Raw genomic sequence first — 17027 nt, 5'->3', positions numbered from 1 at the left:
ATGAGCTCAGTCAAGAGATATTGTTTGCATAAAATCCTATGTAACTATTGCAAGATCAGACACTTAACTAATGATATTTTTATTTTTTCTCTTTGTCCAATTGTAATGATTTGTTATACGTGTTATTTATAGTGAATTGCTTTGTTACCAGAAATACTTCCTTACTCAAACCTTAATCATTAGTTTACATGTTTACTCTTATCAAACAGTTTCAGCATGTTTGACTTACATGCTATATCCATGAAGGGATTTTCCTTTGCCAGGAATAACACAAAATTGGAGAAAAAGATGAGGAATATTTGCTCCTGATCTAAATTTCCTATTGCAGAATTATATACAGAAGCTTCTGAGGACAGACAAAGCCCATGGAGCCAGGATGTATTGCACACATTCTATTCAAGTAAGTCATTTCATGCTAAATAGGATAGCATCTCCCTCTTATACACAGCATTTACAAATTAAAATGTGTGCTGCAAACAAGGTTTAACAGTGTTTCTCTTTAAAGGACAGCTTAGTAGGATAACACTTAGAATATATTTTAAGAACATATGCTTTTAATATGCACCTGTACCCTGATATAACGCTGTCTCGGGAGCCAAAAAATCTTACCGCGTTATGGGTGAAACTGCGTTATATCAAACTTGCTTTGATCCGCCGGAGCACTCAGCCCTGCCCCCCACCCCAGAGCGGTGCTTTACCGCATTTTATCCAAATTCATGTTATATCAGGTCATGTTATATCGGGGTAGAGGTGTATCTGCACAATGTGCAAGCTATTTCCCTGTCACATAATTTTTTAAGTTCTTAAAGTATTTTGCCTTATGTCCACGTAGCATTGTCAAATATAGTAAAATATTTGCACTAATGAAAGAGGTCTTATGGGAAAATCTTAAGACTGTAGATAATCAGAATGTAAATAATGTACATTTTCAAAGAAATTACAGTGACTTGCTTTACCTAGAAGTCTCAGGATTGCTAGCTACTATACTTCTAGACCTTCTTCTCTAGGTGATCTGTGTTGGATTTTTAACTGCATTTTGCAGAATTCTTAATTGCTGCTACCAAGTACACTTCCATTAGGCGTTACTACAACTAGACAAGTGCAAGTAAAATGTTTTGGTGCACTATGGCTGTTGTGCATCAAAAACTGGAATGTTTGTGATCTCCCCTTAAGTACCAAATTTATAATTTCATCCCAGTTATACTCACTGACATTCCAATTTTATCTCCACTGCACTTGTGTATTTCTACTTTTTTCTCTTTTGTGCTTCATAAAAAGAAAGCAGGCCAATTTTACCAAAATTCAACCAGTTTGAAATAGAAGTAAATACTGATTCTGCCCAGAGAAGAGCTACGAAGTATGAAGATATTCAGATAGTCATATGTTTCCAAATGACTAATTATAATGAATCATTAATTTTTAACTTTAAAAAGAGGAGACTGTCTTATTCAATAATTACATGAGAACCATCTAGTATTTTTTTCAATAATTTTTTCAAAATTCAGTATGCAATGTAATTCAGTAATGATCTCATTGATTAGCTAGATGACAAGCTTTTCCCATAAAAGAGTTAAAATTAGCTTATGGCAGCTACACACATGAACACTAAAATCCTATTACAATGCCCTTATAATCAACCTTCAAAAAGGAAAGAGTACCATCCACAGCAGGATTCAATTTAGGATTAGACAGTTATGTGACTAGGATTAGTAAAGATGTGCAATTTATACTAGTTAGGATAAGCATTTGAGGAGATATAAAACCTCATGCTTGATATTAGAGTCTTCCCAAAGGTGCAATTACCAACGTTACAATTTATGGCATATTTTAAACTTTCCTCTGAAGTCTCTGATGCTAGCTGCTGTCAGACAGTCAGGAATGCAAGAATCCAGCACCATTCCTTAAAAATAGTGTTTGAACTATTTAATTCTGCAGAAAGAAAACTGTATTAGATGTGCTGATTGATATGTATCTACTTATATTCAATCTACTTTGTCATTATGGGAGTTAGCACTAGTTCAAATGAGAAAGCATTCAACTAGTTTCTAATGAATCAGTGTTTCATCAGACTGACACAGATTCATATAGTCTTTTTAGTGCTTGAAGTTTTAGCTTGTTTCCCCCTTCATGTCACAAATGCAGTTGTGGTTTTCTGGGCTATAATTAAGAAACCAAGACAAAAGTTTCTTTGTATACAAACGCTTAAAAATATGGCTTGATTCAGACAGCATTGCCCTACATTTTTAGGATCAAGTTGATACTAATAGGCCACGGATACTTTAGTCAACAAGCATTTGCAGTAACTAGTGATTAGTAGATGTTTCAGAATGCTTGTGTCTAAAAAATGAAACATTTTAAAAAGAGGAGTTAAGCTGGTGTTTTCACATTAAGCATTGTGCATGTTTATCAGTAACAGGGCATTAGGATATAGTAATCATGAAAGCTTCAAAGAACCCCACACTCCTAGTTGTTCCTTCAAAAAGAATAAGACATTCATCTTGTTTAACAGAGATAAACTTAATTGGTCTGAAAATATTCACCTTCTCTTCCTTTAGTCAGCACAGTTTTGTATTGATCACATGTATTGGTCACAATTTACTTACTAAAAATGCGATCTGTAGTAACAGATTATAAATGGCTAGAAGCAATTAAAAATGGTGAAAAACAGAACTGATGATAGTACAAGGTTTCTTCTTGCAAAAGCAGCAAAAGAGAACGTGTGAAAGACGTGAGGCAAGAGAATATTTCCAAAATGAGGCAATAGTTGGGGAAAACTTACAGAAAGCATACATCATGGTGTTCATGTTCAGTTATCTGTTTTTACATTATCTCCTACTTGCTTCACTTTTCTCAAAACAGTTCATTTGTTAATCTTTAGTAAAATGTTAAGTCAGTGAAAGTATTCCTATTTTTTACTCTTATTGTTGCAAGCCCCATTTTTAGAGGATTTTTTAAAGTGATTATTGGCACCCGTTACAAGCATTCTGGAGAAGTGACAGACATATTAATGAATTTAAAGACAGATACACTAACAAGCTGGTTAATACATTGAAACTTATACATTTTCTAGTTGTGTTTATCTGTCACAAGAACACATCACCACAGAGCTACATCAAGTTTACAAGTTTTAGATCACATTTCAGTTGGTTTACCATACATTATCACTCCTTACTGAATTCACCAATTGTTTGGCTAAATTGACTTCTGATAATTGTATATAATCAAGTAAGGCATGTGTGGTGAGAAGATGAAAAGTCGAGATTTGATTCTAAATCTTAATTTAATACTTAAGATATTTGCAGTATGTTTAGATGTTTCTGAAACCTCTGTAACATAATTAATTGCTGGATGATGGCTACAGAGTTCATTCACAGACTTGCCAGCCCTCACTCAGTGAAAGGGAGGTGCTTTTTTATTTGAAGGCCCCCTCATTCTGGAGATGGATTTGGCCAATTGTTCAATGATTTAAAATCTCGCTTTTTAAAGGCCCTCCTTTCAAAGTATCAGAGATGACTGCAGAGGACAGCTTGGTACTTGGGAGTTGGAAGATCAGAGGACTAGCCACACATGGCGTATGTTCTAACTTTAGCAGCCGCTGGTTGGGAATTATGTGCCAGCACCAGTCACCCTCTGAGAAGTAATCAGAGCCGAGGGCCCCTGCCGGTGGGAGCGGCTGCGGCATAATTTGCCCGGGACCCTCCCCCCCTATCGGGAAAGCAGTTCAGTTGTAGCCCCTCATGAGACACGTGGGGGAGGCACGGAGCCGAGCGCTTTGGGCACCGAGCCGTGTCCGGGTGACTGCCCAGCTCGCTGCCCCCCCCCGGCCCGTGCTGGGTCTGCGAGACCCATTCGCCCCGCCCCCCAACGATCCCAGAAGGGGACGCCACAGCTGCAGCCCTCGCCTGCTTCCCGCCCAAAACCCCGAGACTCCAACCACAGCCAGCAACAATACGCGACATTCACAAGCTGGGGCGGCAGCGGCCCCCCCACTGCAGCCGAGAGGCACGAAGGGGCGGGCCTCCCCGCGCTCCCATTCGATTGGACGGCAGAGCCGTCAGCGGCTGAAAACGGATTGGCTGATTCTTCCCCTGAAATGCCCCTGCCGAGAGAGTGTGTCGCGTCAGCGCCCCCTAAGGGTAGCTGGGCAGCGCTGCACCCCCTTCACCTCAAGCCGGGGCAGGGCCTCTCGGGTCTCGCCGCAGATTATGTCAGCGCTGAGGCGAAGGGGGCGGGGGGACGGAGGAGAGGCTCAAAAATAGCCCGATGACTGCAGCGGCGGGGCTGAGCCGTGGGATAGATACGGCAGCAGTTACGACCAGGCGCCGCCTCAGCAGCCCGAGGAGCTCCCAGACCAGACGCTCTGCATGGGATGAGGAGGCGGTCAGCCATGGCCAGTCGCGGCAGCTGCACTGAGGAGGAGGAAGAGGAGAGGGAGGACGCCGCCCTGAGGAAGCTGATCGTTCGCCTCACAAACGTGCAGGAGGGGAAGCAGCTGGAGAGCTTGCTGCAGACGCTGGAGGACCTGCTGGCCTTGGCCCACCGGCCCCGCGGTGAGGTTCCTGTCCGGGCGGGCTGGGCGCCCTCTAGGGCTCCCCCGCTCTGCCCCGGCGAGTAACGGGCTCTTTCTCGCTTTGTTTCCTCTCTCCCCCCTCCCAGCGCCCAGGCTGTTCGGCGGCCGAAACGTCCACGTGCCCTTGTTGCTGGTGTTGGACTCCTACCTGCGAGTGGCCGCGGTGCAGCAGGTAAACGCCTTGGCTGCCTCTCCTGGCTGCCTTCCCCGTCCCCAGCCGCCCGCTGTCAAACCCACGGACCAGAGCCTAACACAGCCCCTTTGGAAGCGATGGGGCCAAGCCCCAGCCCCGGGCTCCCCACAGCTGCGCGGGAAGTTTGGATTCAGAGCCAAACTTTGCAGCTGGTCCTGATGTTCTAATGAACCAAATCAGAACTCCCTCAACGTCTGGGAAAGTCCAGCTGTGTAGTCTCCATGCCAGACAGTAACAATCAGGGTGAAAGTAAAATTGAGCTCTTACCTGTATGGGGCTGGCTCTGGGAGCGCTTTAATGTCGCTGCCCCTTTTGTGCCCACCCCCCATCGGCGACGGCGCTTTAAGCGGGGCAGCGCTTTAAAGTCAGTGGTACAGGCTGCTACCAGTGGACACTTTTTTCCTGTATGCAGTACCGGACCAGATCGCCTTACTTTCCCCCCTGGTAACAATACACAGCCTTTCGTACCACAGGGGTAGTTACGTGTGTGTGAAAACAGCCATACGGTATTGTACAGCAATAGTCTCCATGCAAATGCTTCTGCTAACAAGTCACTACATAGATGACATAAGATGAGAAAATATTACTGTAAGAAGATAAATACAACAAAACTATAGCTCCAGGGCCCCAAATGTTAGTAGTTCTGTACAGTCACCACCAGATGTTCTAGTAAAGAAACACATTAAAGAGAGACAAATGGTAGTGGATTTAAAAATAAATAACAATATACCATATACCATATTAATCTGTGGAATTCAGTTATCCATGTTGCTATATTTCTTCTGTGTCAAATTACTTGTTGGAAAATTTTAAATAACAGATTATAATAGGTACCACTATTATATTATAATAATAATACTACCAATATATTCTAAGGGCCAGATCAGATGATAAACATTCACATAAAAAAGAATCTGACACATGAGAAAAGTGCAGACTAATAAACAGTGACAAGTTTTTAAAGTGCTTGTACACAAATGCTAGAAGTCTAAATAACAAGATGGGTGAACTAGAGTGCCTTGTGATAAAGGAGGATATTGATATATTAGGCATCACAGAAACCTGGTGGACTGAGAGCAATCAATGGGACACAATCATTCTGGGGTACAAAATATATCGGAAGGACAGAACAGGTCGTGCAGGTGGGGGAGTGGCACTATATGTGAAAGAAACTGTAGAATCAAATGAAGTAAAAATCTTAAGTGAATCCACATGTTCCATAGAATCTCTATGGATAGAAATTTCATGCTCTAATAAGAATATAACAGGGATCTATTATAGACCACCTGACCAGGACAGTGATAGTGATGATGAAATGCTAAGGGAAATTAGAGAGGCTATCAAAATTAAGAACTCAATAATAGTGGGGGATTTCAATTATCCCCATATTGACTGGGAACATTTCACTTCAGGACAAAATGCAGAGATAAAATTTCTCGATACTTTAAGTGACTGCTTCATGGAGCAGCTGGTACAGGAACCCACAAGGGGAGAGGCAACTCTAGATTTAGTCCTGAGTGGAACGCAGGAGCTGGTCCAAGAGGTAACTATAACAGTACCGCTTGGAAATAGTGACCATAATACAATAGCATTCAACATCCCTGTGGTGGGAAGAACATCTCAACAGCCCAACACTGTGGCATTTAATTTCAAAAGGGGGAACTATGCAAAAATGAGGGAGTTAGTTAAACAGAAGTTAAAAGGTACAGTGGCTAAAGTGAAATCCCTGCAAGCTGCAAGGGTGCTTTTTAAAGACACCATAATAGAGGCCCAACTTCAATGTATACCCTAAATTAAGAAACACAGTAAAAGAACTAAAAAAGAGCCACTGTGGCTTAACAACCATGTAAAAGAAGCAGTGAGAGATAAAAAGACTTCCTTTAAAACGTGGAAGGCAAATCCTAGTGAGGCAAATAGAAAGGAGCATAAACACTGCCAAATTAAGTGCAATAATGTAGTAAGAAAAGCCAAAGAGGAGTTTGAAGAATGGCTAGCCAAAACCCCCAAAGGTAATAACAAAATGTTTAACTACATCAGAAGCAGGAAGCCTGCTAAACAACCAGTGGGGCCCCTTGATGATCGACATACAAAAGGAGCGCTTAAAGACGATAAAGTCATTGCAGAGAAACTAAATGGATTCTTTGCTTCAGTCTTCACGGCTGAGGATGTTGGGGAGATTCCCAAACCTGAGCCGGCTTTTGTAGGTGACAAATCTGAGGAACTGTCACTAGAGGAGGTTTTGGAATTAATTGATAAACTTAACATTAACAAGTCACCGGGACCAGATGGCATTCACCCAAGAGTTCTGAAAGAACTCAAATGTGAAGTTGCGGAACTATTAACTAAGGTTTGTAACCTGTCCTTTAAATCGGCTTCTGTACCCGATGACTGGAAGTTAGCTAATGTAACACCAATATTTAAAAAGGGCTCTAGAGGTGATCCCGGCAATTACAGACAGGTAAGTCTAACGTCGGTACCGGGCAAATTAGTTGAACAATAGTCAGACACATAGAAAAACAAACTGTTGAGCAATAGTCAACATGGCTTCTGTAAAGGGAAATCGTATCTTACTAATCTATTAGAGTTCTTTGAAGGGGTCAACAAACATGTGGACAAGGGGGATCCAGTGGACATAGTGTACTTAGATTTCCAGAAAGCCTTTGACAAGGTCCCTCACCAAAGGCTCTTACATAAATTAAGCTGTCATGGGATAAAAGGGAAGGTCCTTTCATGGATTGAGAACTGGTTAAAAGACAGGGAACAAAGGATAGGAATAAATGGTAAATTCTCAGAATGGAGAGGGGTATTTAGTGGTGTTCCCCAAGGGTCAGTCCTCGGACCAGTCCTATTCAACTTATTCATAAATGATCTGGAGAAAGGGGTAAACAGTGAGGTGGCAAAGTTTGCAGATGATACTAAACTTCTTAAGGTAGTTAAGACCAAAGCAGACTGTGACGAACTTCAAAAAGATCTCACAAAACTAAGTGATTGGGCAGCAAAATGGCAAATGAAATTTAATGTGGATAAATGTGAAGTAATGCACATTGGAAAAAATAACCCCAACTATACATACAATATGATGGGGGCTAATTTAGCTACAACAAGTCAGGAAAAAGATCTTGGAGTCATCGTGGATAGTTCTCTGAAGATGTCCATGCAGTGTGCAGAGGCAGTCAATAAAGCAAACAGGATGTTAGAAATCATTAAAAAGGGGATAGAGAATAAGACTGAGAATACATTATTGTCCTTATATAAATCGATGGTACACCCACATCTCGAATACTGCGTACAGATGTGGTCTCCTCATCTCAAAAAAGATATACTGGCACTAGAAAAGGTTCAGAAAAGGGCAACTAAAATGATTAGGGGTTTGGAACGGGTCCCATATGAGGAGAGATTAAAGAGGCTAGGATTCTTCAGCTTGGAAAAGAGGAGACTAAGGGGGGATATGATAGAGGTATATAAAATCATGAGTGATGTGGAGAAAGTGGATAAGGAAAAGTTATTTACTTATTCCCATAATACAAGAACTAGGGGTCACCAAATGAAATTAATAGGCAGCAGGTTTAAAATAAATACAAGGAAGTTCTTCACGCAGCGCACAGTCAACTTGTGGAACGCCTTACCTGAGGCGGTTGTGAAGGCTAGGACTATATCAGCGTTTAAAAGAGAACTGGATAAATTCATGGTGGTTAAGTTCATTAATGGCTATTAGCCAGGATGGGTAAGGAATGGTGTCCCTAGCCTCTGTTTGTCAGAGGGTGGAGATGGATGGCAGGAGAGAGATCACTTGATCATTGCCTGTTAGATCCACTCCCTCTGGGGCACCTGGCGTTGGCCACTGTCGGTAGACAGGATACTAGGCTAGATGGACCTTTGATCTGACCCGGTACGGCTGTTCTTATGTTACTATTATCATGGACCACTGCTCTGGAATACTAATGATTTTTAATGGCTAAAGTCTGTTGTCACCTGTTGTTTGCTTATATGAATTATTTTCTCTCTTTTTCTCTTTCTAAATATTAAACCAAAATAAAGCAAACAAGTACATTTATAAATAGTGTAAGTACTGTATTGCACAATTTTCGAAATCCCATGTGGTGTCATGCTACAAATGCGATATAATGTTGGCTATATTCCAGTATTGTTCTTAAACGTAGCAGGGTGTGTTAAGGAAGTGACATCTGACTTAAATTGCCACTGTGACTCACAGGACAACCTTAGAAACAAAGCCGGGGGAAATTCTGCAGTTTAAGATTCTGCTTGGTTATCTCTGTAATATAAGACTGACTTGTTTTCATATTAAAATATTGCAGGTGTTTTCCATGTCATTGCCAGAAAACACATATGAAACAGATCCTTCCTGGCAGTAAATCACATAAAATAAAATGTATGTTACCCCCAAAGGATATTTATAGACAATATGATCTCTGTAGGGCTGGCCTGTATTTTTTTAAAATAAATGTGTATGATTTTAAAAGGTGAGAAAAATTGCAATTTCGGTTTGTTAGGAAGCAAAATATAAAAATCCTCCACAAATATCTATTTTAAATAATGGGAAAGGTCTAAGTTAAAACACATACAATTAAAAAAATTCAGAGTAAGCAATACATTGTATTCTTGACTCTCCCTGTGATGTATAGTTATTATTATAATAATTAAATAGTAATTCTTTGCACTACTATTATACCTTTCATTTGAGGATCTCAGAGCAGTGTGGGGAATCTGAAACTTTAATTTCATGGCTCACTATTCAGTTATCACATAGGTAAGGGATTTATAGAGCCATTACTTTTAGGATTGAATGCAGCAGTTGTGTAGCATAGCAAAATGACCCAGAAGTTTAGAAAAGGAAGTAAAAAATACCTCAAACTGAAACTGCAGGGGAAATTTTGAAAACTGCATAAGGAAGAGCGTAATTACTGTACCTGAACTGCAATTTGGCCAGGACACTGGAATAATATCTTTAACTCACATTTAATAGTTGGTTTTAAAATGAAGTTCCAGCCTTCTGTCTGAATTTCTTAGCCTTTATGAGTTCACTTTAAGGGGCTACAAATAGTCTAATATTGTTTTAAGCAAACCCATAGCTAGCATGAAGCTCAAATCCTTCGCGTCACAAAATGCTGCAGCCACCCTTTCCTCTGCTCTCTAATGCTATAAAAATTTTAAAAATAGTATACACTAACTACTCAACCTTCCCTGCTTCATCCGTTGTGATTCAGTCACAATAACTGTGGGACTCTTGAGTCTGAGTTTATGGTGGGGACAGTGTGCTGTACAGTAACTTCTCACTTAACATCGTCCCGGTTAACGTTGTTTCGTTGTTATGTTGCTGATCAATTAGAGAACGTGCTCGGTTAAAGTTGCGCAATGTTCCCTTATAACATTGTTTGGCAGCCACCTGTTTTGTCCGCTGCTTGCAGAAAGAGCAGCCTGTTGGAGATAGCTGGTGGGGGCTTGGAAGCAGGGTGGACCGGCAGCCCCCCATCAGCTCCCCTATGTTCCCTGTGAGGCAGCCGCCCAGCAGGCTGTCAATTGCTGGGCAGTTCACTGTCACCTTTTCAAAAAGAAAATGGAGGGGAACATAAAAAAATAAAAGAACATCAATCTTTTCTCGAATTGACTGGGCCTGACTAAAAAGCACAGAGCACCAACAGTCTCAGCTGAAGCCAGTGAGAGTAGTGTGCGCTCAGCACATCTAAAAAATCAGGGCCCTAACATACATAATATTGGCTGTTAAAAAACCCTCTATAATTCAGAAGTAGCTTTTAATAGCATAATAGACAAATCAAATAGAAAAAAACTCAGTAAAATGTTTTCAGTATGTTTTATAATTTAGCCCTATAGCTTAATTTACATAAACATTATACTTTTAATATCCTTGCCACATATTAGGCATATAGGAGGGACTAAAAATTAATATTCACCCAACAGAAATTCAGGAGCCTGGTCAAATTCCAGTTCATCATTGTTCAACATGATATTTCTAGGCAAATCAGCCAATATCAGGTCAGGAGCAATCTGGGCTATTGGAATGGTAAATCTTGGTTGATCTGGATTTACTAAGAGTTCACCTAAGTAAGTAAGAAAAAAATATGAGATGCAGTTGAAAAGCAGATAAAATAGCATTCACCACACTAAACTGAGTGAAGTGTACATATATCTATCTCTATTTATGTATACAACTAATGCACTTCATATGAACTTTGCATATGTGTACTAACTAGTGACAACTGAATATACTTCTCCAGTTTATATACGTTTCTTGCATGTGTAAATAATTCCAAACCATGGTTTAATGGCATATGCAGTGATCAACATTGAAAACTAGCCTTTGTCAACAGTTGCCATAAAGCATTAAGCTAACTGAGATACCACATTTTTTCTCTATACGTAGAATAGGAAATAACTCTAGTAACTGTGTAGTACCTATTGGCTAATATTGCCTTTTTAATTGTGACCATTGTACAGGATCCAATCAACAGGACTAATGTCCACTGCAGTACTAACATGAGTCAGAATTAATCACATGAATAAGGGTTGCTGGATCAGGTCCCGCAGATGAGTAGTAGGCGAGTGTCTCTTTCAACCCTCCCACTCTGTACACCAGTGCAGGAGCTAGCCACCATCTGCCCATACTGTATTATAATACAATGGCATTAGGACAAAAAAGTTGTGGTGTTGAACCACATTATGAGGATGATATTGTTTAATTTAACCAAGTGTTCTTAAATAATGTGAAGTGTCTAAATGCTATGGCAATGGGCATCATGTACAGTACCTCCTCACTTAACATTGTCCTGGTTAACGTTGTTTCGTTGTTACGTTGCTGATTAATTAGAGACCATGCTCGTTTAAAGTTGCGCAATGCTCCCTTCTAACTTTGTTTGGCAGCCGCCTGTTTTGTCCACTGCTTGCAGAACGAGCAGCCTGTTGGAGCTAGCTGGTTGGGGCTTGCAACCAGGGTGGACCGGCAGCCCCCCATCAGCTCCCTGCTCCCCTATGTTCCCTGTGCGGCAGCTGCCCAGCAGGCTATCAATTGCCAGGCAGTTCAGCTGTCCCTCCCCCCACTGTCCTGTGCTGCTCCTGCCTTCTGCCTTGGAGCTGCTCCGGGAGCCTCCTGCTTGCTGTGCAGGGGGGGAAGAGGGGTGTTAATGTCAGGATGTCCCCCTCCCCTGGCTCCTGTACCCCATCTCCATAGAGCCGGGGGAGGGGGGACGAGGATGGACAGGACAGCTCAGGATGGAGGGAGCTTGCTGGCAGCAGCTGCTGTCTCAACTTGCTTATCTACTTAAAAAGGCAGTGTATTTACTTAAAGGAGCAATGCGCGTCTCTTTCACACACAACGTGTATCTCTCTCTCTCTCTCTCACACACACACACACACACACACACACACACACACACACACACACACACACACACACACACACACACACACAGTGTGTCTCTGCCATGCTGTGTCTCCTCCCTCCATTCGTGCTGCCTTGTAGACTGTGAGGCTACATTAACAACAGTGTGTTAACCCTTGAGGGCTCAGCCGAATGCTAGTTCATCATTTAGCAGTAATGCATTCCCTGGGAAATATCCCATCCTCTGACTCCACCACCTCAACCAAGGTTCACAATCCTCAGTACTGTGTACAGTATTAAATTGTTTGTTTAAAACTTATACTGTGTGTGTGTGTGTGTGTGTGTGTGTGTGTGTGTGTGTCTTTCAACCTATTGGCTAATATTGCAGATAAAAATTCTCCAAACAAAAGACTATCTTTCCCTGGAACCTAACCCCACCTATTTACATTAATTCTTATAGGGAAATTGGATTTGCTTAACGTCGTTTCGCTTAAAGTAGCATTTTTCAGGAACACAACTACAACGTGAAGCGAGGGGTTATTGTAGACGCTCCATTTTGCTACAGCATGTCTACACTAACAACTGCTTTTCAATGCACAGGTTAATGGATCATTAGCTCTTTCCGATTTGTGTTTTGAGATTTTGTCTGAGTAAGGGCAGTGTCTGGATTGATTAACATATTTCCTTCTGGCTCAGCTTGCCACACAATGGTTTGCTGCTGTATCATCAACTCATACAAAGTGAACCTCTGCTTCTTAGTAGATCAGTATTGCAGATACCAAGGCAAGTTGGACTACTAATACAGACCTCACAAACTTCTCTACAAACAATGGGAAAGTTATTGATCTCTAAAAAGTCAAAAATAATAATGCCTTAGACAGAACAGATACCATATTTAGTAAGTACTGTAACAATTACAGTGTCTGCAATCACTGACTGTCACAGATTGATGCTGCTTAAATAGTAGAGAACAAGACATATTTCAATGATAGCCATTCACTTACTTGAATTTAAACATTACTGCCTCAATTCACTACACATACTAGTAATGAAAAGGGAACCAATTTAAAGATAACAGAATATTTGTAATGCCACCAAATGGGGCCTTATGTAAATGATCCACTTTAGTACCTGTAAGAATCTTTATTTATTTATTTTCCTTTCAATTTAGGCTTTTGGACAATTATTTAAGATACAATCATTTGCTTACAGTGTTACTAGACAAAGGCTAAGAACCCTAAAAGCCCTGGGGGGTTGAGATCAACATTGCAAGAGGGATCTTATGTTAGCACAGGGGTGAACAAACTTTTTGGCCTGAGGGCCATATCTGGAAATAGAAATTTATATGGTGGGCCATGAATGCTCACAAAATTTGGGTTGGGGTGCGTGAGGGTTTGAGGGCTCTGGTTGGGGGTGCGGGCTCTGGGGTGGGGCCAGAAATGAGGGGGGTGTGGGGTGGGGTGAGGGCTCTGGCTGGGAGTGCGGGGGCTGGGGTGGGGCTGGGGATGAGGAGTTTGGGGTGTAGGAGGGTGCTCCAGGCTGGGACCGAGGGGTTCGGAAGGCAGGAGGAGGATCAGGGCTGGGGCAGGGAGTTGGGGCATGGGGGGAGGCGCAGGAGTGCAGGCTCCGGGTGGCGCTTACCTCAAGCAACTCCTGGAAGCAGCAACATGTTCCTTCTCTGGCTCTTACGTGGAGACACGGCCAGGCGGCTCTGCACGCTGTGGTTCCCGGCCAATAGGAGCTGCAGGGGTGGTGCTTGGGGCGGGGATAGCATGCCGAGTGGAGGCTCCTGGCTGCCCCTAAGCATGGTGGGGGGAGCTATACCGCTGCTTCTGGGGGCCGCGTGGAGTGGCCCCCGACCCTGCTCTTTGGCTGGAGTGCTGGAGCAGGGCAAGTCCCAGAGCGCGCTTTCCAGTAGGAGCTCGAGGGCCACATTAAAACAGCTGGTGGGACGGATGCGGGCCCATCCCTGTATTAGCACATTAGATACTTGATTTGGCATTTTTCAGTGTGTACTGTATCCTTACTGAAAACATTTATCAGTACTTGCCGTTAAAATTTAGATTTGTATCATACCAAATTATTTAATATTTTATAAGGAAAATGTTTTAGGGAACAAGAAGGGGGAACTAAAAAAACCAAGGCATAAAGCTAATTTATATAATGTTCTACATTTTATAAAGAACAATAGAATTAGATGGGGGGCGGGAGACTTTCAAAATACAGTCTTTGTTAAGCAATGCAAACACATTCGTTAGTGACCAGTAAACTGTACTTAGTTTAGCAGCTGGAAAAGGGAAGACGAGTTTTGAACATAAAGGCCTTATGCTATTTCCAGTTTGTTCTATAACTATGTATGGCTTACTGTTACAGACCTCTGAAATCATGTTATCTTTTGTGACATTTTTTACATTTAAACATGACTCATAATTAAAACAAAATTGACATTAACAAGTCATCAGTATTTGTTTTTCACATAACCAGACAATAATTGAAATGATCAGTTTATGAAACACACATTACATAAGTATTTAAAAGAATACTTTTTGGCTATATAGACAGAATTATCTTTTCTTAGGGCTTTATTGTGGCTTTAAGGCACATAGTCCTATGGTGTGGGAAGTGCATCAGGAGCTCAGGGTGGCATTTTGTCTGATTCAGAAACAACGCCTCTAGGAAGCATAGCTTCTATGCCACCTTTTGCAAGAATGCTGGATTCATTTTTTCCCATTCTATGTGGGACGATGGCGTTCTTCTGTCCTCTTATTCATTCATTTTGCATATGTTAGAACCATTGAGAGTGAGGGTCTTGTGGAGCTCTTGCATTTAGAGGACTACAGGGGACAGATTCTGTGCAATCCCTGCACACATGTGCAAAGGGGAGGGAGGTTTTTGTGCTTTCTCCCTTTTCCACCATCTCCTCCTTCTGAACTTTCTTGCACCTGTTCAGGTCCAGGCACAATCCAGCGTTCTATTTGTGATTGAGCCTGATGTGGAAAGAATGTTCTGAAGGAACCTATGTTGGTTTGAAAGTGATAATTTAGTTATTGCCCCTTATTAACTGTATTTTTATCTTGATTATGGAGAATTAGGTAACAAAAGTGTGTGTGTGTGTATCTCTCTCTCTCTAGATATATAGATATATCTATATTGTGACAGACCCAGACCAGTGGGGTACAGGAGTCTGGTAGAGGGCAAATATACTAGTCACCGGGTGAGTAGTTTTCTGTTCCCTGAGTGACCAGAGCAGGGGCTGCACTAGAATAATCAGGAACCTGCTGGAACCAGTTAAGGCAGGCAGGCTGATTAGGACACCTGGAGCCAATTAAGAAGAAGCTGCTAGAATCAATTAAGGCAGGCTAATCAGGGCACCTGGGTTTTAAAAGGAGCTCACTTCAGTTTGTGGGGTGAATGTGAGGAGTAAGAGGCGCAAGAAGCTGAGAGGGTGTACTGCTGGAGGACTGAGGAGCACAAGCGTTATCAGACACCAGGAGGAAGGTCCTGTGGTGAGAATAAGGAAGGTGTTTGGAAGAGGCCATGGGGAAGTAGCCCAGGGAGTTGTGGCTGTCATGCAGTAGTTACAGGAGGCACTATAGACAGCTGCAGTCCACAGGGCCCTGGGCTGGAACTCGGAGTAGAGGGCGGGCCTGGGTTCCCCCCAAACCTCCCAATTGACCTGGACTGTGGGCCCTTCCAGAGGGGAAGGTCTCTGGGCTGTTCCCCCAACCCACATGGTGAATCTCTGAGGCAGGAAAGTCCGCCAATAAGCGCAGGACCCACCAAGATAGAGGAGGAACTTTGTCACTATATATATAGATATAGATCCAATTATGGAATGAATTGGTGTCCTCCAAGTGACCACATAGCTGAAATGCAAAATCACCCACAACAAATGATACTCTTGCTGTCCGTATCAGAGGAGAGGCCAAGAGCTGAATTTTTATGGAAACCAAACTCCCCACTCATGCCAAGAGGTGCTTCCTTTAGGTCAGGGTTATGACACATTTGTTTGAGTGGAGGAGTTTGCATTGTTGTTCTCTATGCCCTTCCTGTTCTGTGGATTAATGGAGGATTTCAGTCTCCAAGGCTCACAGTCTAGTACCAGTCCTGGACACAAAATTAACATTAAAAATGAAATATAAAAGCCAGACTTACAAATTTTATAATAGAATTGTAGATAAGTAACATCTCTTGTTAATACATAGGATCAAATTGTGCTGTGATTTAAGTCCCTTTTGTTAGACAAAGTTGGTCTAGCATTCAAGTGTTTGCATTCTCAATCAAATGTAATATGTTATATGAAGGAGTGCTGGAACGGGGCGGAGCCAGGGGTTCATGGCCCTTCCACTTTTTGCCACTGGCCCTGCCCCTTGCCCCTCTTCTCCTCTCCCCCCCACCCTCATGGCCCCACCCCCTGGCCAGGCCGGCAGCTGGAGCTATGGGGAGCCACGGATCCTCCAGTTGCCCTGGACGGGGGTGGTGGCCCTGGGACTGGGGACACGGACTGGGGGCTGCTCTCGGGCTGTCTCACCCCCCCCACCCCTCCCAGGCAGGTGGAGGGGCCCAGGCTCCCTGGCCCGGCTCCAGCTTCCAGCTTGGCCAGGGGTGGGGCCTTGGGGAAGAGGCGGGGCAGGGCCACAGAGGGGGCAGGGGCTCCTGCCCTCCCCCCCCATTTTTGGGAAGGCTCCACTGTCCATGGTTCTATGGCCTGATATGTGGCATGCAATGTTATATATTTTGGACAGATTCTTAGATTCTAAGGACAGAAGGGACCATTGTGATCATCTGGTCTGACCTCCTGTATAACACATGCCATAGAAGTTCCCTAAAGTAATTCCTAAGCATAGCTTTTACAAAAACATCCAATCTTGATTTAAAAATTGTCAGTGATGGCAGAATCCGTTACAAAC

The 17027-nt window shown here is 42.7% G+C and overlaps 1 protein-coding gene across 5 annotated transcripts in view; it reads left to right on the top strand.

Annotated features, from left to right (window-relative positions):
- The first annotated feature begins 4117 nt into the window (after positions 1-4117).
- Positions 4118-17027, top strand: part of LRRK2 (leucine rich repeat kinase 2) — a 130990-nt gene continuing 118080 nt past the window's right edge. For 2 of the 5 annotated variants that reach the window (XM_065554216.1, XM_065554223.1), the window contains exons 1-2: positions 4210-4550; positions 4657-4742. In XM_065554216.1, coding sequence (XP_065410288.1) covers positions 4370-4550; positions 4657-4742 — 267 coding nt within the window. In that variant the 5' untranslated portion in view covers positions 4210-4369. Of the gene's footprint in view, positions 4551-4656; positions 4743-15517; positions 15624-17027 lie in introns of those variants that run through there. The other 3 variants (XM_065554212.1, XM_065554231.1, XM_065554240.1) reach the window with 3 other exon arrangements.

The sequence above is a fragment of the Chrysemys picta genome, chromosome 1 (assembly GCF_011386835.1).
Source record: "Chrysemys picta bellii isolate R12L10 chromosome 1, ASM1138683v2, whole genome shotgun sequence".
Taxonomy (NCBI): Eukaryota; Metazoa; Chordata; order Testudines; family Emydidae; genus Chrysemys; species Chrysemys picta.
Note: the sequence above shows the minus strand (reverse complement) of the source record. Positions and strands in the feature narration are given on the sequence as shown.